Genomic DNA, 17839 nt, shown 5'->3' on the forward strand with positions numbered 1-17839 from the left:
GGGAGACGAGACAAAGAGAGCTCTCGTTCTTCCAAGGCACAGGTTTTTATCATATCACAAAAGCAAACAGCTGAAAAGACTCCAGTCACGAAACATTGTGCTTTGAGAATGGGTTGGATTGCCAGCCCTTTCGTGCGAGACTGACTACTGGATGGGATCTGTGATGAAAACAAGTTCTTAAACAGGTTATGCCTACTGCTATGGCTCACAGCCATTATCAGATGCTGAAGTCTTTTACATACCTAATTCTCTGTAGGTTCTTCTTGTCATTCCCCGCAAGGGAGCCAGAACGTGTGCAGTGTGCAGCTGTATTCAGCCATCATCTCAGATGAACATTACCTTGAAAACCATGAATGCAAAAAACACCCCCACTAGATTGGTTCGACGTCGAGTGGCAGAGGTAGTATTTTATTTTTTGAGCATCCCTCCTCAAGGACACTAAAGAGTTTGTAAAACATCACTAAACGAAAACAAAACATTGCCAACAACAAAAATGCAAAACTGCCAAAAAGTAAAACACAGCAGCATTCAAATATCAGAAAACATGAAAGCTAAAGTGCTTGAGATAATTTCTTAACTATGCACAGTCTGAAGTCAGTCTTCCCCGTATAAATGCTATTTTTCAATAGCACCTGCCTGGCTGCATAGGTTTCTTCACCAGTCTATGGCAGGATAACACTACTAAGCCAGAGCCGTTACCCAAAAGGGCTAGGAGCAACATATTTCTTTCTATTCCTCATACTAAAAGTAAGTTAATAAATAATATTCAAAGAAACACATTTTAAAGTTCAGGCAGCTGAAGTCAGACTTCAAGGAAAGTGACTGTAGGGATTTCCCATGCAGTGAAGTCGCTAGCATGGCCTGAAGCTGAACAAAGCTTTGGTGGGATTTATAAAGTGCTGTCTTTTAGTATTTTATGCCTGTCTTTAGTAGTGGTTTTTTGTTTTTTTTTCAAACCAGCACCGGGGTTGTGAGTTAAAAAAATTCTGAAATAACAGACCAATTTTCAGTGGATGCTGGAGCCAGACAGACATTGCACAGTGCACACAAATATATTTAAAAAAAACCAAACAAAAAAACCCCCCAAAACAAAAAACCCAAACCAAAAAACCCCAAAACCTAACCCAATTATGGTAAAACGTTTCATCCTTAAAAACAAACACCCACCAAGAACCAAGAGCAAATCTGAAAGCAACATCTGCCTCCCGGTCCCCTGGCTCGTTCCAGCAAGGATGGTTACTACGCGATACAAGCTCAGCAGCAATGGTTGTGAGCCTGAGCCTGCAGGCACTCAGTGCAAAACTCTCCCAGCATTCAGCCCCGTTGGAGCGATCCAGTTTCCACCGAAGCCAAAGGGAGCTCCCTACAGACTTCAGCAGACTTTGGATTAGCCCCATAGATTGATAGCGGGAGCAGGACCTCATTTTACAGTCAGTGTTTTTCTATCCAGCCACAAAAGCCACCCCCTGAAATTCCTGAAGGGGTTTTCAATCTTCCCCTCCATGCATGCATTTAACATCCATTACAGTTAATAGCAGTTACACATGCATATCAATGGGAGAAAAGTCCCAGTCGAGAGGAATTACTGGTAGTAAGAAAAGAAACCCAGTAGAAATGCTGGGAATTGCTGAAGACCCAACTCCCTCAAATAAATCCGTTTCCCTGTTTAACCAGCCGGCATCGGCCCGCTGGACTGTAATGCAGGAAGCTCTATAGTGTGTGTTTGTGTGTGCACGGGTGTGTGACGCGCGTGGGGTGAGCAAACGGGCGTCATTCTGCAGCACGCGAGCCCGTCAGCAAGCCGCCTCCTGTCTCGGCGTCCCAGCAAGCGTCTTGAGCGCCGGCCCTCGCCGCTTTCACTTGTGAGCCGTGTTGTTGTAATCGTCCTGTGCCACGGCCGGCAGGGAATGGTCTATCCTGAACTCTTCCTCCAGCCCGCCGGTCGCCTTTGCTGAATCCCCCCGGGCTGCGGGTTGGCGACTGTCGGCACCACCCCCCTCCAGCCCCAGGATCTGTCTCTGCACCAGCTTGGAATAAAGGCCTCCTTCTTCCATCAGCTCCTTGTGCGAGCCCTGCTGCACCACGCGGCCCTTGTCCAGCACAATGATGTTGTGTGCCTTCTCGACAGTGCTCAGCCTGTGAGCTATGACAAGCACCGTGTGGTTCTGCAAGTCGCCGTAAATCGCCTGCTGAATCTGCACAGGAGGAAAAGACGTTAGTGCCCGCGCGTCACTGGCTCTGCTTTGGAAGGAAGAACAGCAGCTTTGTGGTCTGTGTTAAGAAACCTCTGGATGGGAGGTTTGCTCTCCTCTGGCTACACAGAGGACACAAGACTCCCTGCAGCACTACCAGCACCAGCATGTCCATCCCAGCTCCCAGCTCTCGCTGTGCAGCCCAAAAGACCGTCTCAGTCCAGCCAGCCTGCAGGTGCGGTACACACACATGCACCGCCAGGTCTGATCCTGCAAGCTGGGTTCTTGTTAGAACTGGGCCCCAAATTTGGAGGCCACGTGGTATTGGCATGGAGTGCAGGAAGCCAATACTTGGTAAATGCAGCTGCTCAGAAAAGTGGGGCTATTTCCTGGGTGTATCAAGGCAAAGCAAGAAAGAGTTGTTTTCTAGCCAAGAGACAGACAATAGCATTAAGGTCTAAAGGCAGGCAGATGGCCACCAGGCCACATGTCACATTGACACCCCTGGCTAGCCAAAACCAGCCTCTGGCTGGCATCAGATACCACACATGTGGCTGAGGACCTGCAAGCCCACGAGCTGCTCCAAGGTCAGATGCTCACGCTGCCCCACACCGTGGGCCAGCAGCCCTCATCCTCCAGGACCGGGAGACATGTCCTCACACCTCAACCTTGAACTGCTTTCCCTCATGTCATTAAACCACCGAGGCCAAACTGCTGCTTGTAGAGCTGTTTGGTTGTCACATCCCAGCCAGATAAACCCAGCTCAATTCACAGCAAGCTCAGGGCGTTTCCTGCCAGCATGGTTTCTTTGGTGCCTCAGCTGGGATTTTAGCTTGGGCAGTCCTACTCTGCCTGCTGTAGTACCATTTTTTAGGGTCTTCCTCCGTATCCTGTCCTAAAAGGCTGCACAGTGCTGCTGTATGCCAATTAACACTTTTCACATTTCAAAAATTGGCAGAGATCCTTATCTCATCAGGTTTGTCAGGCATCAGCTGCTGTGAGCACAGGATTATTCCCTTCTTGGTGGCTACAGCAGTGTTGGAAGCAAATTCCTGCTCAGGAATTAGCGTCTTACCCAAACCTCTGATAGCACCATGTCAAGACTAAGCTTGTCCACAGGCTGGAAATTGCAGCTACGGTCTGTCCTCCAAACACAGATTGCCTCTTTGGCCCAAACACCCGAGTCACCTACTCACCGCATGTTCACTCTCCGCATCCAGCGCGCTTGTGGCTTCATCCAGGATTAGGATGGGGGGGGTTCGGATCAAGGCCCTGGCAATTGCCACTCTCTGCTTCTGGCCACCTGACAGCTGGGCTCCTTTTTCACCTGCCTCTGTTGGGTCAAGAAAGAGAGGAAAGGGTCAAAATAAAAATCAAGAGCTGCCATCAAGTTCAGGTCCCAGCCAGCAGCATCAGGATGGCATCATGGTTTGAAGCAAAGACCAGGTAAACTCTTCTGCTTCTGCTCACTTGGCAGAGCAGTTTAAATGAGTTAAACACCACCGAGGCTGCAGTCCTTCCCTCCAGCAGCAAGTTCTCCACTGTTGTCCCAAGGTGTGAGGCACTAACACTCATGGAAACAACGCAGAGAAGTCCCCGAGCCTGGGAGATCATCCAAACTCCAAGCCCCCCTCCTGCCCTGGCTCATGCAGCTGCATCGCTGCCATCTCTCCCTGCAAGTCGGGCTCTGGAGAGCGTGCAACCGAGGCAGCAGCGATGGGAAACCGGGACCTCTCTGGTGGCTCCTGCAAACACAAACCATCATCAGTCTGACCTGCCTCCTCACAAAGTCAGACTGTCACAAACACATCAGCTTTTATTACTGTGGATTTATCACAGGTTTATTTTCTTCCCATGCAGACGGCATGGTACACAGCTAACTGCTTGGGTTCTGGGCTTTTCTCCTGATCACTGCACTGAAAAACGGCAAGACTGCCAGTGCCACATCTCCGTAACATTGCCAGGCACCGGGAGCCAGACTGGTCCGGACGGGATGGGGGACACTAACCCCGCTGCCACAGAGTAGCAGCAGAAACACTCCCGGTATGGGCTCAGAAATCCCGTGACAGCTCAGTCACCCCAAAAGGCAGCCAGGGTGCTGCACCTCCCCATGTAACCGCCTCTACAGTGCCTCCGAGCTGTCATGGACTTGTGTCCATCACCACCTTCCCTTGGGTGGAAAGTCAGGCAGAGTTTCTGCCTTCCCTAGGCACAAAATGCTTTCAAGTGCAAATGGAGGGATTTTGGTACCTGTGTGGTAGCCATCTTGTAACTCCGTGATGAAGGCGTGTGCATTGGCTTTCTGGGCAGCCTGAACAACCGACTCGAAGGAGGCTGAAGTTAAGCCATAAGAAATATTATCCGCAATAGAGCGGGCAAACAGCACTGGCTCTTGGCTCACCAGGGAGATCTGCACAAAGGAAGGGAAGAGCAGGGGGTTGGGAGCAGAATACACGCTGGCCGGTGTCTCAGATCATCGTCATTTGTTCCTGCAGGGTAAGGACTCAAGCAGGCAGAGCCTCACCATTAAATCAAGATACAGAAGTGCCTCAATGTGAGCTTCCAGTGAGGACGCTAACGACAGGGTGCCCAGCGGCAGCCCCAGCCCAGTTTGCACTGTCTGCTGGGAAGCTGTTTCACAGGAAAGAAAACCGATGCAATGCTGGTGCATTGGCATCTGGGATGGGCTTCCCCCTCCAAGACCCTGCTATGTTTTTGCTCCAGATCTGTCATTCCCATCACTTTTTGCTTTTCACAGTATGGGAAACCAGTTGCTAGGACAAGGCAGGCTGGAGAGAGCCTCTCCTAGGGCCTTGCTGATTTTCCGTTCAAGGCCAGTAATCACGCTTGGGCCACATGAATGAGCCCTCCTGCATCTTTTAATCCAAAATTAGCAAGTTACGGACATAGCTGCCGCAATTCCTTAATTGCTTAGCAACAGCCTCCCTGTCTTACCTTACAGCCGTTGCTGCTCACTCTCACATTCAGCCTGCTTTGTCAAACACTCAATATTGAAATAAATTGAACCCTCCAAATTATTGCTCAGAACTGGTCATGAAGAGAGCCAGCGGGACACGGTCATATTTTAATTGACTTCTCCCCATGCTCCTAACACCACACCAGGCTTTCTAAACTGAAAGGCTTGCTTGTCTTTTAATTTTCGCTCAGTATGGGCAGGGAATGTAAATTAGTCACACTGACTTTGGCTTTCCAGCCTGTCTCTGATCAATTGTTTTCAGTTTTTCCTGCTGACTGGTGAGGCCATTTGCTCTGGGGGCAAACAAAGAAGGCAGTTACTTGCAGAGGAGATGAAGGCTGATCTGTGCTGACACACAGACGAGAGCTGAGGGGCCTGGACCCCTCTCCTGGGCAAACCACCCAGTCCCTCTGGTGTTCCAGCTGCTGCCAGGATCCTGAGAGGTTTAACTCCCCATTAGCTGAGAATTACTTTAAGATCTTAAGGTAGAAAGTGCTGGAGGAATGCAAAACACTTCTCCAAACCCAATTTAGACGATAATTAATCCAACAACCAAAAACATATTTCTACTGTGTTAGCCAAAAAATACAAAACAAAACATGTTTCTTGTTCTGTTTTTGGAAGACTTCCCCCTCCCCATGAAACCACTCTCCATCCCTTTCCCTTCCACCCCCACAAATTATCTGAATTCATTTCCTGGACCATTTCCAGCTTTCTGGACATTTCAGAAGTTGCCAGATCAAATCCAAAGCAACATGCAACGCTACCATCCATCCCCTCTGATCACAGCAGGTGATAGCTAGAATACACGTATCAGTCGCTCGTACCACTGAGTGCAGGTACTTGTGATCGTACATGTTAATGGGATGCCCGTCCAGCAGCACCTGCCCGTCTTGCAGAGGGTAGAAGTTCTCCAGGATGTTGACACAGGAGCTCTTCCCGCTCCCCGAAGGACCCACCAGCGCCGTCACTTTGCCGGGGTGCAGGGTGAAGGACACATTCTGCAACATGGATGGGAGAGCATGCTCAGGTCCTGGCTTTTCCCAAGGTCCTGGGGCAGTCGCTCAGGCACTATGCAAGAAAGGTAGCTGAAATCCAGCCCCAATGACCCTCCACCTTGGTGACATGCCACATCAGCCACCTCTCCTGGCTCTGAGGAAGCAAGAAGCCTCCAAAATTGCTTCAAATTTGCCTGCTGATATAGCAGGACCTCTAAAAACTGCAAACTAACCTCTTTGCTGCCTCCCTCTTCCCCATGACCCCAGCCCCTCTCCCATGGAAACAGTCTGAGACAGCTTGGCACAGAGCCCTGTACAATGCTGACGTGTTTAATGCCTGAGCAGGAAACAAGGGTCTTATTAATAAATCTCATTCCTTGTAAGGAAGGCCAGCCCTAAACACCCGCTGTTCCATCCAGCATGCCGCCGAGCCTGCCTTTACGCATCTCCAGAAGGGCAGCTGACGTTTCCCATGGGCTGGGGATCGGTTATTGCTGTGATGGAGAAGCAGCATGTGATGCCTCGTGGCGGGGAGTGCTCTGCACCCACGGGGCTCACCTGGAGGACCTGCGTTGCAGAGCGAGTGCGGTAAGAAAAGGTCACGTTTCTGAACTCCACCTTCCCGTCCACGTGGTCTGGGGCCAGGGACCCGTCGTTCACCATCGTTGGCTTGCGGTCGATGAACTCGAACACCTTCTCAGCAGCTCCCACTCCCTGCATCAGGCCGCTGTAGACAGAGCCGACGGACTGGAAGGAAAGAGGCAACGGTGAGACCGTCCCATGCAATGGAAAAGGCAATCGGTGCGACTTGTAAGGAGAATGGTTGAAGCATTCCCATGACATGAACTACAGTCATCAGACAGAGAAAAAGAAAGCTTTTCCCCCTATGCAGTGTACAGAGGGGATATATGGACATATCCAGGGAAAGGGCATCTAAAGGGGTTTGTGCATAGGTAGACCCAGAGGGGAACAGAAGAAGGAAACAGATGGATTGCAAAGAGAAGATGTGCGCCAGGAGATACATGACCCAAACTTCCACCAGAATCCTCCACCTATCTCTCTTTGCTCGAGACCAGCAGCTCCCCAACCCAATGGTTGAACAGAGTCCACGTACGGCAGCACATCCCACCAGCTCCCGGGGGCAGCCGTCTTGTTCCCTAGTACATGTCTCAAATGCAGAGCAGCTTCAGGCTGGACCATTCTACACAACTGTTTGGCAGCTGAATTGGCTGTTCCCTGCCGGGATATGGTCCTAGTGGCTTTACCATTGTGCTTTCCCAACTACAACTGCTGCATGCTGACACTGGCTTTGCTGGAATAAATCTCCATCACATTGGCTCTTTTCAATATTAAACCCAGAGCTGTAGAACAGCTTGTACTGCAACTGCCCCTCCCATCAGGAGGGAAAAAAAAACCTCAAACCAAACTAAACCCACACCAAAAACATAGCCTGGAAACACCACCAGAGCCTGCAGTCATCTGAACAGATGGTGAGAGCTGGGCACGCTGCCTCCAGCTCTGCTCTGCTGCTGCACAAAGGCTGAAGCACCGCTGAAACCACGCTTGGCTGCGAGGAAACCTCAACTTGATCATTTCTGCCTTGATTAGCCAAGCTTACACCTTTGCAAGGGGAAGGCAGCCCTGGGTGGGCTCTACCATCCCACCCACAATCCCATCTTGCTAATGCGCTGCCAACACAGCAGTTTGCAGCCTATTCCAGGGAAGGGGGGGAAAAAAAAAAAAAAAAAGTAATATAATTAAGTTTTTAATGAAGCCTGAAATTTAACAGGCAGCATTGTAATCCCTGCATCCTTCATGCCAGGAAACGTGCTTGGGAGGCAGCCAGGACTCTGCCCTTCAGCAGGGCCAGCCTGACCCCTTTGGTCCCGATTGCCTTATCGGGGGATGAGCTGCTTGGGACATGTTCAGGTTGCGAGGCCACAGCAGGAGGGCAGCGGGGAGCAGAGAGGAGAATCAGCCCACCAGTGGGCAAAGCCACAGTGCCAAGGAAATGCGTCACAGGGAAGTCAACACTGGGTCTAGCCCTGTGACTGCCCTGGAACCTTCTAGAAGACAAATATCATCTTGATATGGGGTAGCCCAGAGGGATAAAACAGACTCACCTCCATGCAGTCTCCCAAGACGAACTCGTAAATGATGAAGGATATCAGATTTCCGCTTGTCATTTGCCCCGAGATCACGAGGTGCCCACCGTAGTAAAGGATGCTGACCTGGACCACCAGGAGGGTCAGCTAAAAGCAAGAAAACCCCCCAGAATCAGCAAGAACAACTGCATTTTGATGTGTTTGTAATTACTCACACAACAGCCCACAATACATGTGCTGACATTTATTCTTTGAGCCCCGAACTGAGCATCCCTGACAGCACACAGCTGACAGCCCTAGCAGCAAGCACGGATATGAGAAGGGAAAAACAACTCAAGTACATGGGCTGATTTAAGGCGCTGGGCTGAGATCTTTCAACAAAACAGAAGTCCAGAGGGGCAACAGCCAAGGAGGGAGAATTTACCTGAAATAACAGTGTCTCATGAACTTCTCTCTTGGACTAGCGTAATAATCTACGCTCAAATTATCCAACATATGCAGTCACCTCACCACTAAAATAAACTTTCTGTTATATGAGTGTGACACATTTTAATTTAGAACACAAAATCAAGCCAAGAGTTAATGCAAAAAATCCTCCTTGCATGTAAAAGTCCCTGAAGCATAACCTCAACTCTTGCCTGAAATCAGCAGGGGGGGTACCACCTACTCTAGAAAGAAGAGAGATCAGCTCTGATATGACAAATACCAGCCCCTGCCTTTATTCAGCCGTTTTGTTCCACACTGCCTGGGTGCTCAGAAAAGCAGCGATGCCCTGGTGCTCTGTGTGACGTTTGCAGGACAGGCTGTAAATTCACATAGACAAAAATACTGGGGAAAAATTTCCTCCTCTATTGCTCTGCCATGATGTGACCTTAAGATCCTGCATTCCCTCGAGAAAGGCTCTACCAGGGCTGTGCTAAATCCAATGGCTTCTTTCTACACGAGCCCCGCAGGAATAGTTTTTGAGGGTTTTTGCGTTCTTTGACTCGGCGGGATCTGTGCTGACCCAGTTCTGGCTTCACCTGGGAGCCCAGAAACAATGCTAAAAACGCTCCGATTTTGCTTCCAAACTTGGGAAGCCATAAAGCCTCCCACAGCTGCACGAGGGCACCATAACTTGCCAACCAGAGGCTACTTGGATCCTTGAATGTGCAGAGAAAGGGCAGCCGCACATGAGGGTTTTGCACAGCCTTAGTTATCAGCTGATGCAGGAGAAGTCCCAAACCATCTGGTCTTGAATGATGAAAAAGCATTTTGCAAAAAACCTCAAAAAACCCCAAACCCAAACCCCAGCTGCCTCCCCCTACCACCACCCCCACACAGAAAATCTCTGTTTCTGAGCAGAAGCTCAACCAACGCCGCGGCTGTTTCCCAGCCGGAGCCCCGGAGATGAGCTGGCACAGGCACGCAATGCAGCAACACAGAAACACGGGGTATTCCACGACCTTGAGTAGTTATCAATTATATTCTTCTTTGCAAGAGAAACCGGACCGTTTGGTGGCACAATGCAGCGCTGCCCTAAGGAGGAATGGAATATATTTTTTGATGAGTGAAAAAAAAAATAATTAAGAGTCAGGGGATTACAGGCAGCAGACATCAAGGCTGGGCTTGCCCTGCAAAACTCCCTGGAAGCGAAGGAGACGCACGTACATCATGCCACACGTATTTTGGGATCCGAAGCAACATCCCCTGCCCATCCCCAGCCCCGCACGGGGAAGCCCTGGCGCCGGCCACCTACCCCGCTGGACCAGACGTAGTAGGTGTAAGCCATGGCCTCCCGCTTGTTGAGTTTGTACACCTGCTGCAGCTTCTGCCAGTACACGTTCGCCTCTGCCTCCTCGTTGGCAAAACTACGGACGGTCTTCATGGCAGAGATGGTCTCCTCAGCGGTGTTGTTGGCCTTGGCCAGTGCATTCTGCACATCCTTGGAGAGCTTCTGCAGGGAGCGGGGAGAGGCAGAGGGGGCTCAGTGCGTGCCAGGCTGCCCGTGGCACCGCTCCCTGCACGCCCCGGCCTTTGCTGGGCTTGGGAAAAGAAGGCACGGTGACATTTTCCAAGGCTATGGGCAACAAGGCTGAGCACTGGGATATATCCCGCACCTCAGGACAGCCTGGGACACTGTGCCAGGAAGGGGAACGGATTAGTTGTGCTGTCCCCAAGGAGGGACCTGGGCTGCGGGAGGTGAAATGCCATGCCCAGGGCCACTTGGGAAGCCTGTGGCAGAGCCGCTGCTCCCAGTGCCCTAATGGGACAGGGTCAGCCTGACCCAGGAGCCCTTCCAGGAGTTTCCAAGTCAGGGACAGGTCTGGAGACCAAGGGCAGCTCCACTCCTCCCATGAGCGCCTGAGCTGCAGGAGGAGCCATGGCTGTGGGAGGCAGCACCCATGCACACCATGTCCCTGGCACAGTGGAAAGCTCCAATAACTGACAGGGGGAGCAGCAGTGCAGGACTCACATGGTCCATAGGACACGGTATTAGCCACAGGGGATGGCCCTTGGCCCACACTAGCCCCAGGCAGAGGGAGGGAGCTCGGCACTGGGTTTAACCCCCACCTGAGACACTCCAAAGGGAGAGGAGAGGACAGACTGCACAAGGACAGGCAGGCACATACGTGACATTCCATGGCCAAGCTACCTCTCCTGTCAGACCTGAGATGCTTCCACTCCTGAGCATGAAGCAAGGTAAGAGCCAAGGCTATGCTTGTCTGCCCATACAGGCTTAATGCCGCCTTCCTGCCCCCACTGCTGGCAGCAAAGCACCCGAGTATCAGTCCCACCAGCTCCAAGGTCACCCACAATCTCCACGATGGCTTCATGAGGGGAACAGCCCAGTGTTGCAGCACACCATGGCCAGGCCAGCTTCTCCTGCCTACCTTGTAGTACTTCCCGTAGACATCAGACACCAGCATGATGATGGGGAAGCCCATGAAGGTGACGAGTGACAGCTTCCAGGAGAGGCTGAACATGAAGAAGATCACCCCCGTGGCCTTCACCACGTTGCGCAGGAAGATGTTGATGTTCTGGGAGACCAGGTCGCTCACAATGGTCGTGTCCGATGTCAGGCGGGAGATGACATCCCCTGCAGCAACAAGGGGTTGGGGAAGGGGAGAGCATGGACATGTCACCACAGCAGGTCACTGCCTAGCCACATCCCATGTCCCATGCCAGGGGCCAGACGGAGCTCCCCATTCAACCCACCCCTCACTGCGGGTCTGAAGGGCGGCATGGAGAGGGGGTGACTCTCCACTGCTGTGGATGCGAAGCAAAACAGAGGAGCTTGAATTGCTGCATGCACGAGGGAGACGAAATGTATCTGAAGGCATGAGCTATGTCCCTGGGTCACCAAGGATGGCTGCAGGACAGCAAACAGGATTGCGGCAGCACCCTACACCGGAGGGTACCCCGTGGGCATGCAGATGGGCAGCAGGTGTGTGGGTGGAGTGTTTGCTGGGCTGCTGAATGCACCTCCAGAGCTGTCAACCCAACCCCAAGTTAATTTCTAAATGATGCCAGGAGCCCTCCAGGAGTTCGCCAGGGACTGCTGGCACCTTTCCCTGCCGTCCTGGCGGGACCAGCCGGGGCTGGGCACAGCACACCCTGCAGAGGAGCACAAGGCAGCTTCGGAGTGGGCTGTTTGGGCTTAGCCATGTGCCCCGCAGCCTGGAGCTGACCCAAGTGACTCTGAGGACGTGGGTCTAGCTACCAAGGGGCGAAGGTCCTGCAGTGTCCTTTGGTGGAACTGAACGTTACAGCCAGCAAACATCACCCTGAATTCCTAAATACTTGGCCTGTGTTTGAGTCCATCTGAAATTCCATGCTTTTGTGTAAGTGTTAGTCCAGGGTTACCCGTACCCCACTTACAATAACATCTCCGGTGTCCTCAGCTACCAGGGCACCATACAGCGATTGCTAAATATGGCAACAGCCTCAAAACTAAAAATATCACTGAGAAGAAACTGAATGTGGGAAAAGTTACAGCAGGCTGGGACCACACCAGAGTGGCACGGACCAGGACAGGACTGAATGGCAAGCAGGGAAAGCCACAAGCACGCCCAGCAAGCTTCACACTTCTGAGGTTTCCCATGCCCAGAGCAGAGCTGGAGAGCGGCCAACCAGCAGGCTCTGCCGGGCGGTACGGGAGGAGGAAAGCAGGTGTTTTGGGGATGACCAGAGATGAACATGTCAGCCTTGGGGCTGCTGGATGTCAGGCTGATCAGTGGCAATGGGACATCCCCAGATGCTGGGCAATCCTGTCCCATCCCCATGGTAGGAGGCACCCAAAAGGGAAGAGATTTCTGACGGTCTTTCTGAACGTGAGCATTTGGATGCCGTCTCTAGCTGCCCCCAATCTGCTACGTGCTGGTAGGGCACACCAAGGGGAAAAAAAAAAACAGGATGGGATAGAGGGGTTAGAGCAAATCTAGGGGAAAGAGGAACCAACCTGTGCGATTCTCATCAAAGAAACTCATCTCCTGAGACACCAGCGACCTGAAGAGGCAGTTGCGAAGGCGAATGTTCAGTCTTGCAAATATCAGCGTAAAAACGCCACCCCGGATACCTGCGGCAAATGAGCTAATTGCAGATAAGAAACGTTATAGACCAATGGACACGAAACCCACTCCTCAGCAACACAAACACCCCGATGCCTGGGCCAAGGGCTTGGGCAATGCTGTGCTGGTACCACTTTCCACCCGGGGAAGCGATGGCTAATCCAGCCCACACTTCCTCTGTGTGCTACCAGCACAGGGACAGCTGGTCCTAACCCCAGTAGTGACAAGCTTCGGGAGGGGATGAAGCACTGCTGGGACGGCGTTCCCCAGGGAGCCAGTTCCCTGTGTCCGCTCCTGCTCCCCCACCACCAGCAGACAGATGTGGAGAGCTACACAATGGCTTTGTGACTGCCACCACGGCTTCTCTACACCGGGACGGTGCAGAGAAATCAAAGTGCATCCCTGGGGTTTGGCAGGGACCCGGTGGAGCAGCTGCAGGCAAGACAGCCCATGCCCACCACTGCCACCAGGAGCTCCTGCAGGAAAACCCCAAACTCCTCCTCGTCGGGGCCAAAACCAGCCCCTGCGATTACCTTCCTATGGCGAGCAGCGACATGACCAGCACTGCCGTGGAGAAGCGGTCCATGCTCTTCTGCACGACGATGCCGTCAATGGCCAGCCCCGTGTAGTAGGGCAGGAAGGTCTCTCCTGCCAGACAAGCACAGGACACGGGGTTTCAGCCCCACCACGCGGGATCGGCACAGGATCTGTATTTCCAACTACAACAGCCCATGGACAACCCCATTTCCACCACGGAGATACTCAGCCATTGCATGAGATGCCTCAGGAGACACAGCCCTTAGTGGCACATGGGGATGTTTAACTTCCCAGTGTATTTTATCCCCTATTGCATTTTTTTTTCCCCCATTACATTTTTCACCCAGCCCATGCAGGACGTGCCACCCAGCACACCCGAAAAAGCAAGCCTGGGGTGCTGCCAAGTCCCCCCCACGATGGCTCTTTCCCTCCCAGAGAGGAAGGGAGCATACCGTGGCCCCCCCAGGTCCCTTCGCTCACCCAGCGCGGCCACGAGGAGGAAGAAGGAGGCGATGCCCAGGAAGAAGGCATCCGGCTTGGTGTAGGACAGCAGCTTATGGATGGTGGGACCCGCCGCCTCCTCCCGCTTGTCCCGAGGGGCACCGCCGTCACAGCTCTCCTCCGCCTCGGCGCGGGACTCAGAGCCGGGCCCCAGCGCCTCACGGGAGGAGGTGACACAGGCCAGCAGCTGCCACAGCCCGAAGGTGGCTGCCAGTGCCACGTAGGTCCAGGCAAAGAGCCCCCAGAACCAGGGGTCCCTGATGGTCCTCCGCACCTCCGAGTAGAGCAGCAGCTTCACCATCATGTAGATGCCCATGAGGAGGCAGACGACGGCGATGAAGGTCCGCGATGCCCTGAGGCGCCGGGGGCCATAGGCCGTGTTGGTGGCCACCCCGATGGCGGCCCCAAGCAGCACGCAGCTGCGGTAGAGGCAGCCGCCCCAGATGTCCAGCAGCGAGTTAAAGATGTTGAAGTGCCGCAGGTCCTGCAGGACATCCCGGCCACCCCGGCCGTGGGCGTAGAGCAGCGTGGTGACCACCACATCAGCCCCACTGAGTGCCAGCGTGCTGGCCACTGCCTTCCAGGCGCGCATCCTCGCCACCGGGCTGGGGGGTCACCGAGGCGGTGGGGGACAGCCCTAGCACGGGGAGGACGTGGTCATGTCGGCCTCTGCAGTGGGGTGAGAAGAAGGGGACGGGGTTGTTATTCGCCCTAGGGAGGTGGTGGGGAAAGGGAAGCAGGATGAGGGGACAACCGTTGCCAGCTTCCCACCAGCCCGTCCTGACCCCAGACACCGCTATCGACTCCTTCCTCCCCTCCCCTGCTGCATACGCTCCAAGATATTTCGTAAAATGCGAAGCACAAATGAAGACAAACTTCCTTCCCAGAAGCCTGCACCTATCCCGAATCCCACGTCTTTGTGGGAAACTTTGTCCCCACTTGCTGTGGCGGTTGTGGGGCCACGAGGTCCCCGGCAGCTGGGTGATGCTGGGACGTCTGCACAGCCCACGTGTCCTGCCCTACGGGGCCGCGTAGGTGTTAAACGCAGACATTCGTGATCTGAGAGTCCCTCCCCACCTTTCCCAGGACAAAGCTGAAACTGAGCACTCAATCAAAACCATAAGAAAGCAGAAGGGAGAGCAGCTCCACTTTGTAACAGATCCCCTTCATCAAAAAAAGATTAAATTATGGGAACAGCAGCCTGTCACGCCTTGCTGTCCTCAACCCCCTTGAATGTTAATTTGGGGTAACCACTAAACCCTCTGCACAATTCAGCGACACAACAAAAATCCCAAAAGGAAATTAAAAGGGGGTTGGAAATCCACAGGCGTGTCCCGTGGGAGAGGGAAGCTCCAGGATGGGACGCTGCCTTCGCTGTCACCCGTGGGTCTGACCAGTGGCAGCAATGGTGGGGCTGGATCTGAATTGACATAGAAAAGGGTGAAAAGCTCGACTCCCTTTAAACCAAGCGAGCTGCTCACCTGCTCCTGCACCATGCCCAGAGATGCCGTGTGTCAGCACGAGGGAGGTACCCGATCCTCTGATTTGTGCTGGCCAAGCAGCTCCTGCGGAAAGCACGGCACAAAGGATGCCATGCGTTGACCACGCTCCAGCCTGCATGACCACAGCCACCTCCGCAGCCGCCCGAAAGCAAACCACGGGGAAAAGGGCAGCCCTCAGCACCAGCCAAGCAGCACCCTTGGCCGAGAGTGGCTCGGTGGTCAGGCAGGCGGGATAAAAAGCTAAAAAGTGGAGGAAAACAGGGCAGAGGCTGCAGTCTGGGGAAGACCGGGGGTTTATGGGGTGGGTGGGGAAGGAGGGATGGAGGCAAAGCAGAGCAGCGGTGCCAGGGAGGAGCTGGACACGCTTCCCAGGGTGCTCGCTGCTGCCATCCGCTGCAAAGCTGCGCGGATCCGGCCCGGTGGAGAAGGAGAAGGAGAAGGAGGAAGAGGAGGAGGCGGCCACCGCAGCTCCCTGCTACCCGCAAAGCTGTCCCCAGCTACAAAGCTGGAGATGCCGAAGGTCCCCAGCCTCAGCCCTGCCTCCCCCCGCACGAGATGCTCCTCCCGGGGGAGACGCCCTGAAGGGCCGTGCCCGCCATAGCAAGAGCAGGGGGGGTGGAACACAAGGTTTCCCCCTTTGCAGCGCAAGGGCAAGGCGGCCCCGGCCCGCCCGGACGGGCTCTTACCGGCGGCGGCGGCGAGGATGAGCCCGGTCCTGCCCGGCCCGACCCGGCTGCGGCTGCGCGTCCCGGGAACAAGGTCGGCAGGGGGCGTGGCGCCCGCGATAGCCACGCCCCAACCACGCCCCCTCGCTGCGGCGCGGTCCCAGCCGCGCCCGCGGTTTAACCGGACAGGGCGGTAAGGGGGGCCGGATCCCCGGGAGGGGGGGGGGGGAGGGGGGGGGCACTGCCCGCCGGGGGTACCCGGCCCCCCGCTACCGCCCTGGCTAAACCCTGCCCCAACGCAGCAAGGGCAGCCCGAGGGCTTTCCCCACCTTAGAAAGCTTTTTTTTTGCAAAAATAAATTTTAAATTTTTTAAATTTTGTATATTATTTTATTGGTTTTATTTAATTTCCGCAGCAGAGGGAGAAAATACAACACACGAGCTGGCTTTAAAAACAACCAGAACAAGGGCTCAACATCGTTTTTAAATTAACCCCTAAATAGGGGCTCGACAGGGTTTTAAATTAACCCCTAACACAGAGAGGAATCCAGCTTCTAAATTAGTTTTCCTCTTCAAGTCCCCGCGCCAGCTCCGGACGATGGCAGTGCTCAAGCTCTTCCCTGGCCAGCATCTGTGCATCCAGCTGGGCTATATAGGAGAGGGGCTGGTCGGTGTCCCTATAGCAAAGTTTCCCTATATTTTTGGAGTGCTGAACTTAAAAACACCCCTATAACTCCCACCAGCGTAGGAACAGACTATAGGATTCCTGGAGTTCACTCAATTTCTGGAGAGAATAGAATGGTGACATTACAAACGAAAAATTCATTTTTCTCTGCCTGGATAACAAAACAAAAAAAAAAATCACATTCTATTATCAATTTTATTTCTGCTAATTAGTGCTTAAAACTAAAAAAAACCCCTCACTTCAAGCCATTCCCATGTTCACCGGGAATGCAGTCAGACCTGCTGTGACTCTTCCCGGTTCAGGCGGACAGTGGGGAAGACAGTTTTAAGCTGTAGGGAACAAACTGCAACGTGGCTAAGCCAGGTCTAGCTTCTAGTTCTCTTCTCATCTGCACCCTGATCACTCCTGGGCTTTGAGGCAGTTTCCAGGCCGTAGTCAAGCTGGAGCTTTTTTGGCAAGATTGAGTCTCTCGCTGCCAAAGCGTAAATGAGGATGGTGCCACTTCCCTCAGTCAGAGGGATGGTCCAAGGGCAAATCCGGACTGGGAAGGGACTAAACAGACACCCTTGTCTGAACCTTCCCCTTCCTTTCTCCCCAGGACAGAGCAGGCACGTCTGCACCCTGGACTCCCATGCAGCTGGGCCACAAACCTCGGGGACAGTTCGTGCTACTATCCCCGGCCCCGTGGGACCCCCAGAGAAGCCCCAGAGGCTAACTGGTTTTCTTCATGCCAGACATACTCTGCTCAGGTGGCAGGACCGTCTCGATCTGAAACGACACGAACTGGCCCTTCTTCAGCTTCTTCAGGGAGCTGGCAGCATTGCTCCCAAACACGTTGTCTTCCACTTTGAAGGCAAGAGAGGGCAGAACCCGGCTTTTCCTTTTCACACTCTTCCGCTCCCGCTTGTAGGCTGTGGTCATGTTGGCGATCACCTGTAAAGCAGATTGCTTGGCTTGGGCCTTGAAACGCCGCTCAAAAATCAACTCGCATCTGTCTCACACGAGCTCAGCAAGCGAGAGTTGGTGCTGCAGCGTGCAGAGCTCAGCTTGGCAAGCCAAGGCTGTGCCAGCAAGCGCCAGCAGAGCCGGCTGCACCCTGGGACAAGGGAGGGACTAAGCAAGGTCTTT

General features: G+C 53.5%; 1 protein-coding gene across 2 annotated transcripts; it reads right to left on the reverse strand.

Annotated features, from left to right (window-relative positions):
• Positions 1–387: 387 nt before the first annotated feature.
• ABCB9 (ATP binding cassette subfamily B member 9) lies at positions 388–16126 on the reverse strand. 2 transcript variants are annotated; one of them, XM_072880359.1, is made up of 13 exons: positions 16049–16100; positions 15342–15425; positions 13840–14529; positions 13356–13470; positions 12714–12844; positions 11146–11351; positions 10011–10208; positions 8291–8419; positions 6726–6914; positions 5997–6170; positions 4443–4602; positions 3389–3525; positions 388–2195 (listed from the first exon to the last, which is right to left on the reverse strand). In XM_072880359.1, the coding sequence occupies exons 3-13, from the start codon at positions 14450–14452 to the stop codon at positions 1857–1859; spliced, it is 2391 nt and encodes a 796-aa protein (XP_072736460.1). In that variant the 5' UTR covers positions 14453–14529; positions 15342–15425; positions 16049–16100; the 3' UTR covers positions 388–1856. The 2 variants fall into 2 exon arrangements, with proteins under 2 accessions (XP_072736460.1, XP_072736461.1); XM_072880360.1 differs by lacking the exon at positions 15342–15425 and having other exon boundaries at positions 16049–16126.
• Between the last annotated feature and the right edge of the window lie 1713 nt (positions 16127–17839).

Source organism: Ciconia boyciana, chromosome 15 (assembly GCF_034638445.1).
Source record: "Ciconia boyciana chromosome 15, ASM3463844v1, whole genome shotgun sequence".
Lineage (NCBI taxonomy): Eukaryota > Metazoa > Chordata > Aves > Ciconiiformes > Ciconiidae > Ciconia > Ciconia boyciana.

Coding starts and splice junctions, on each gene's coding strand:
- ABCB9 (XM_072880360.1), bottom strand. CDS start 14,452: ATGCGCGCCTGGAAGGCAGTGGCCAGCACGCTGGCACTCAGTGGGGCT. Junction 10,209..11,145: donor TCTACGGGAAGTACTACAAG/GTAGGCAGGAGA, acceptor CGCTCCCTGCAG/AAGCTCTCCAAGGATGTGCA. Junction 8,420..10,010: donor ACTACGTCTGGTCCAGCGGG/GTAGGTGGCCGG, acceptor TCTTGCTTTTAG/CTGACCCTCCTGGTGGTCCA.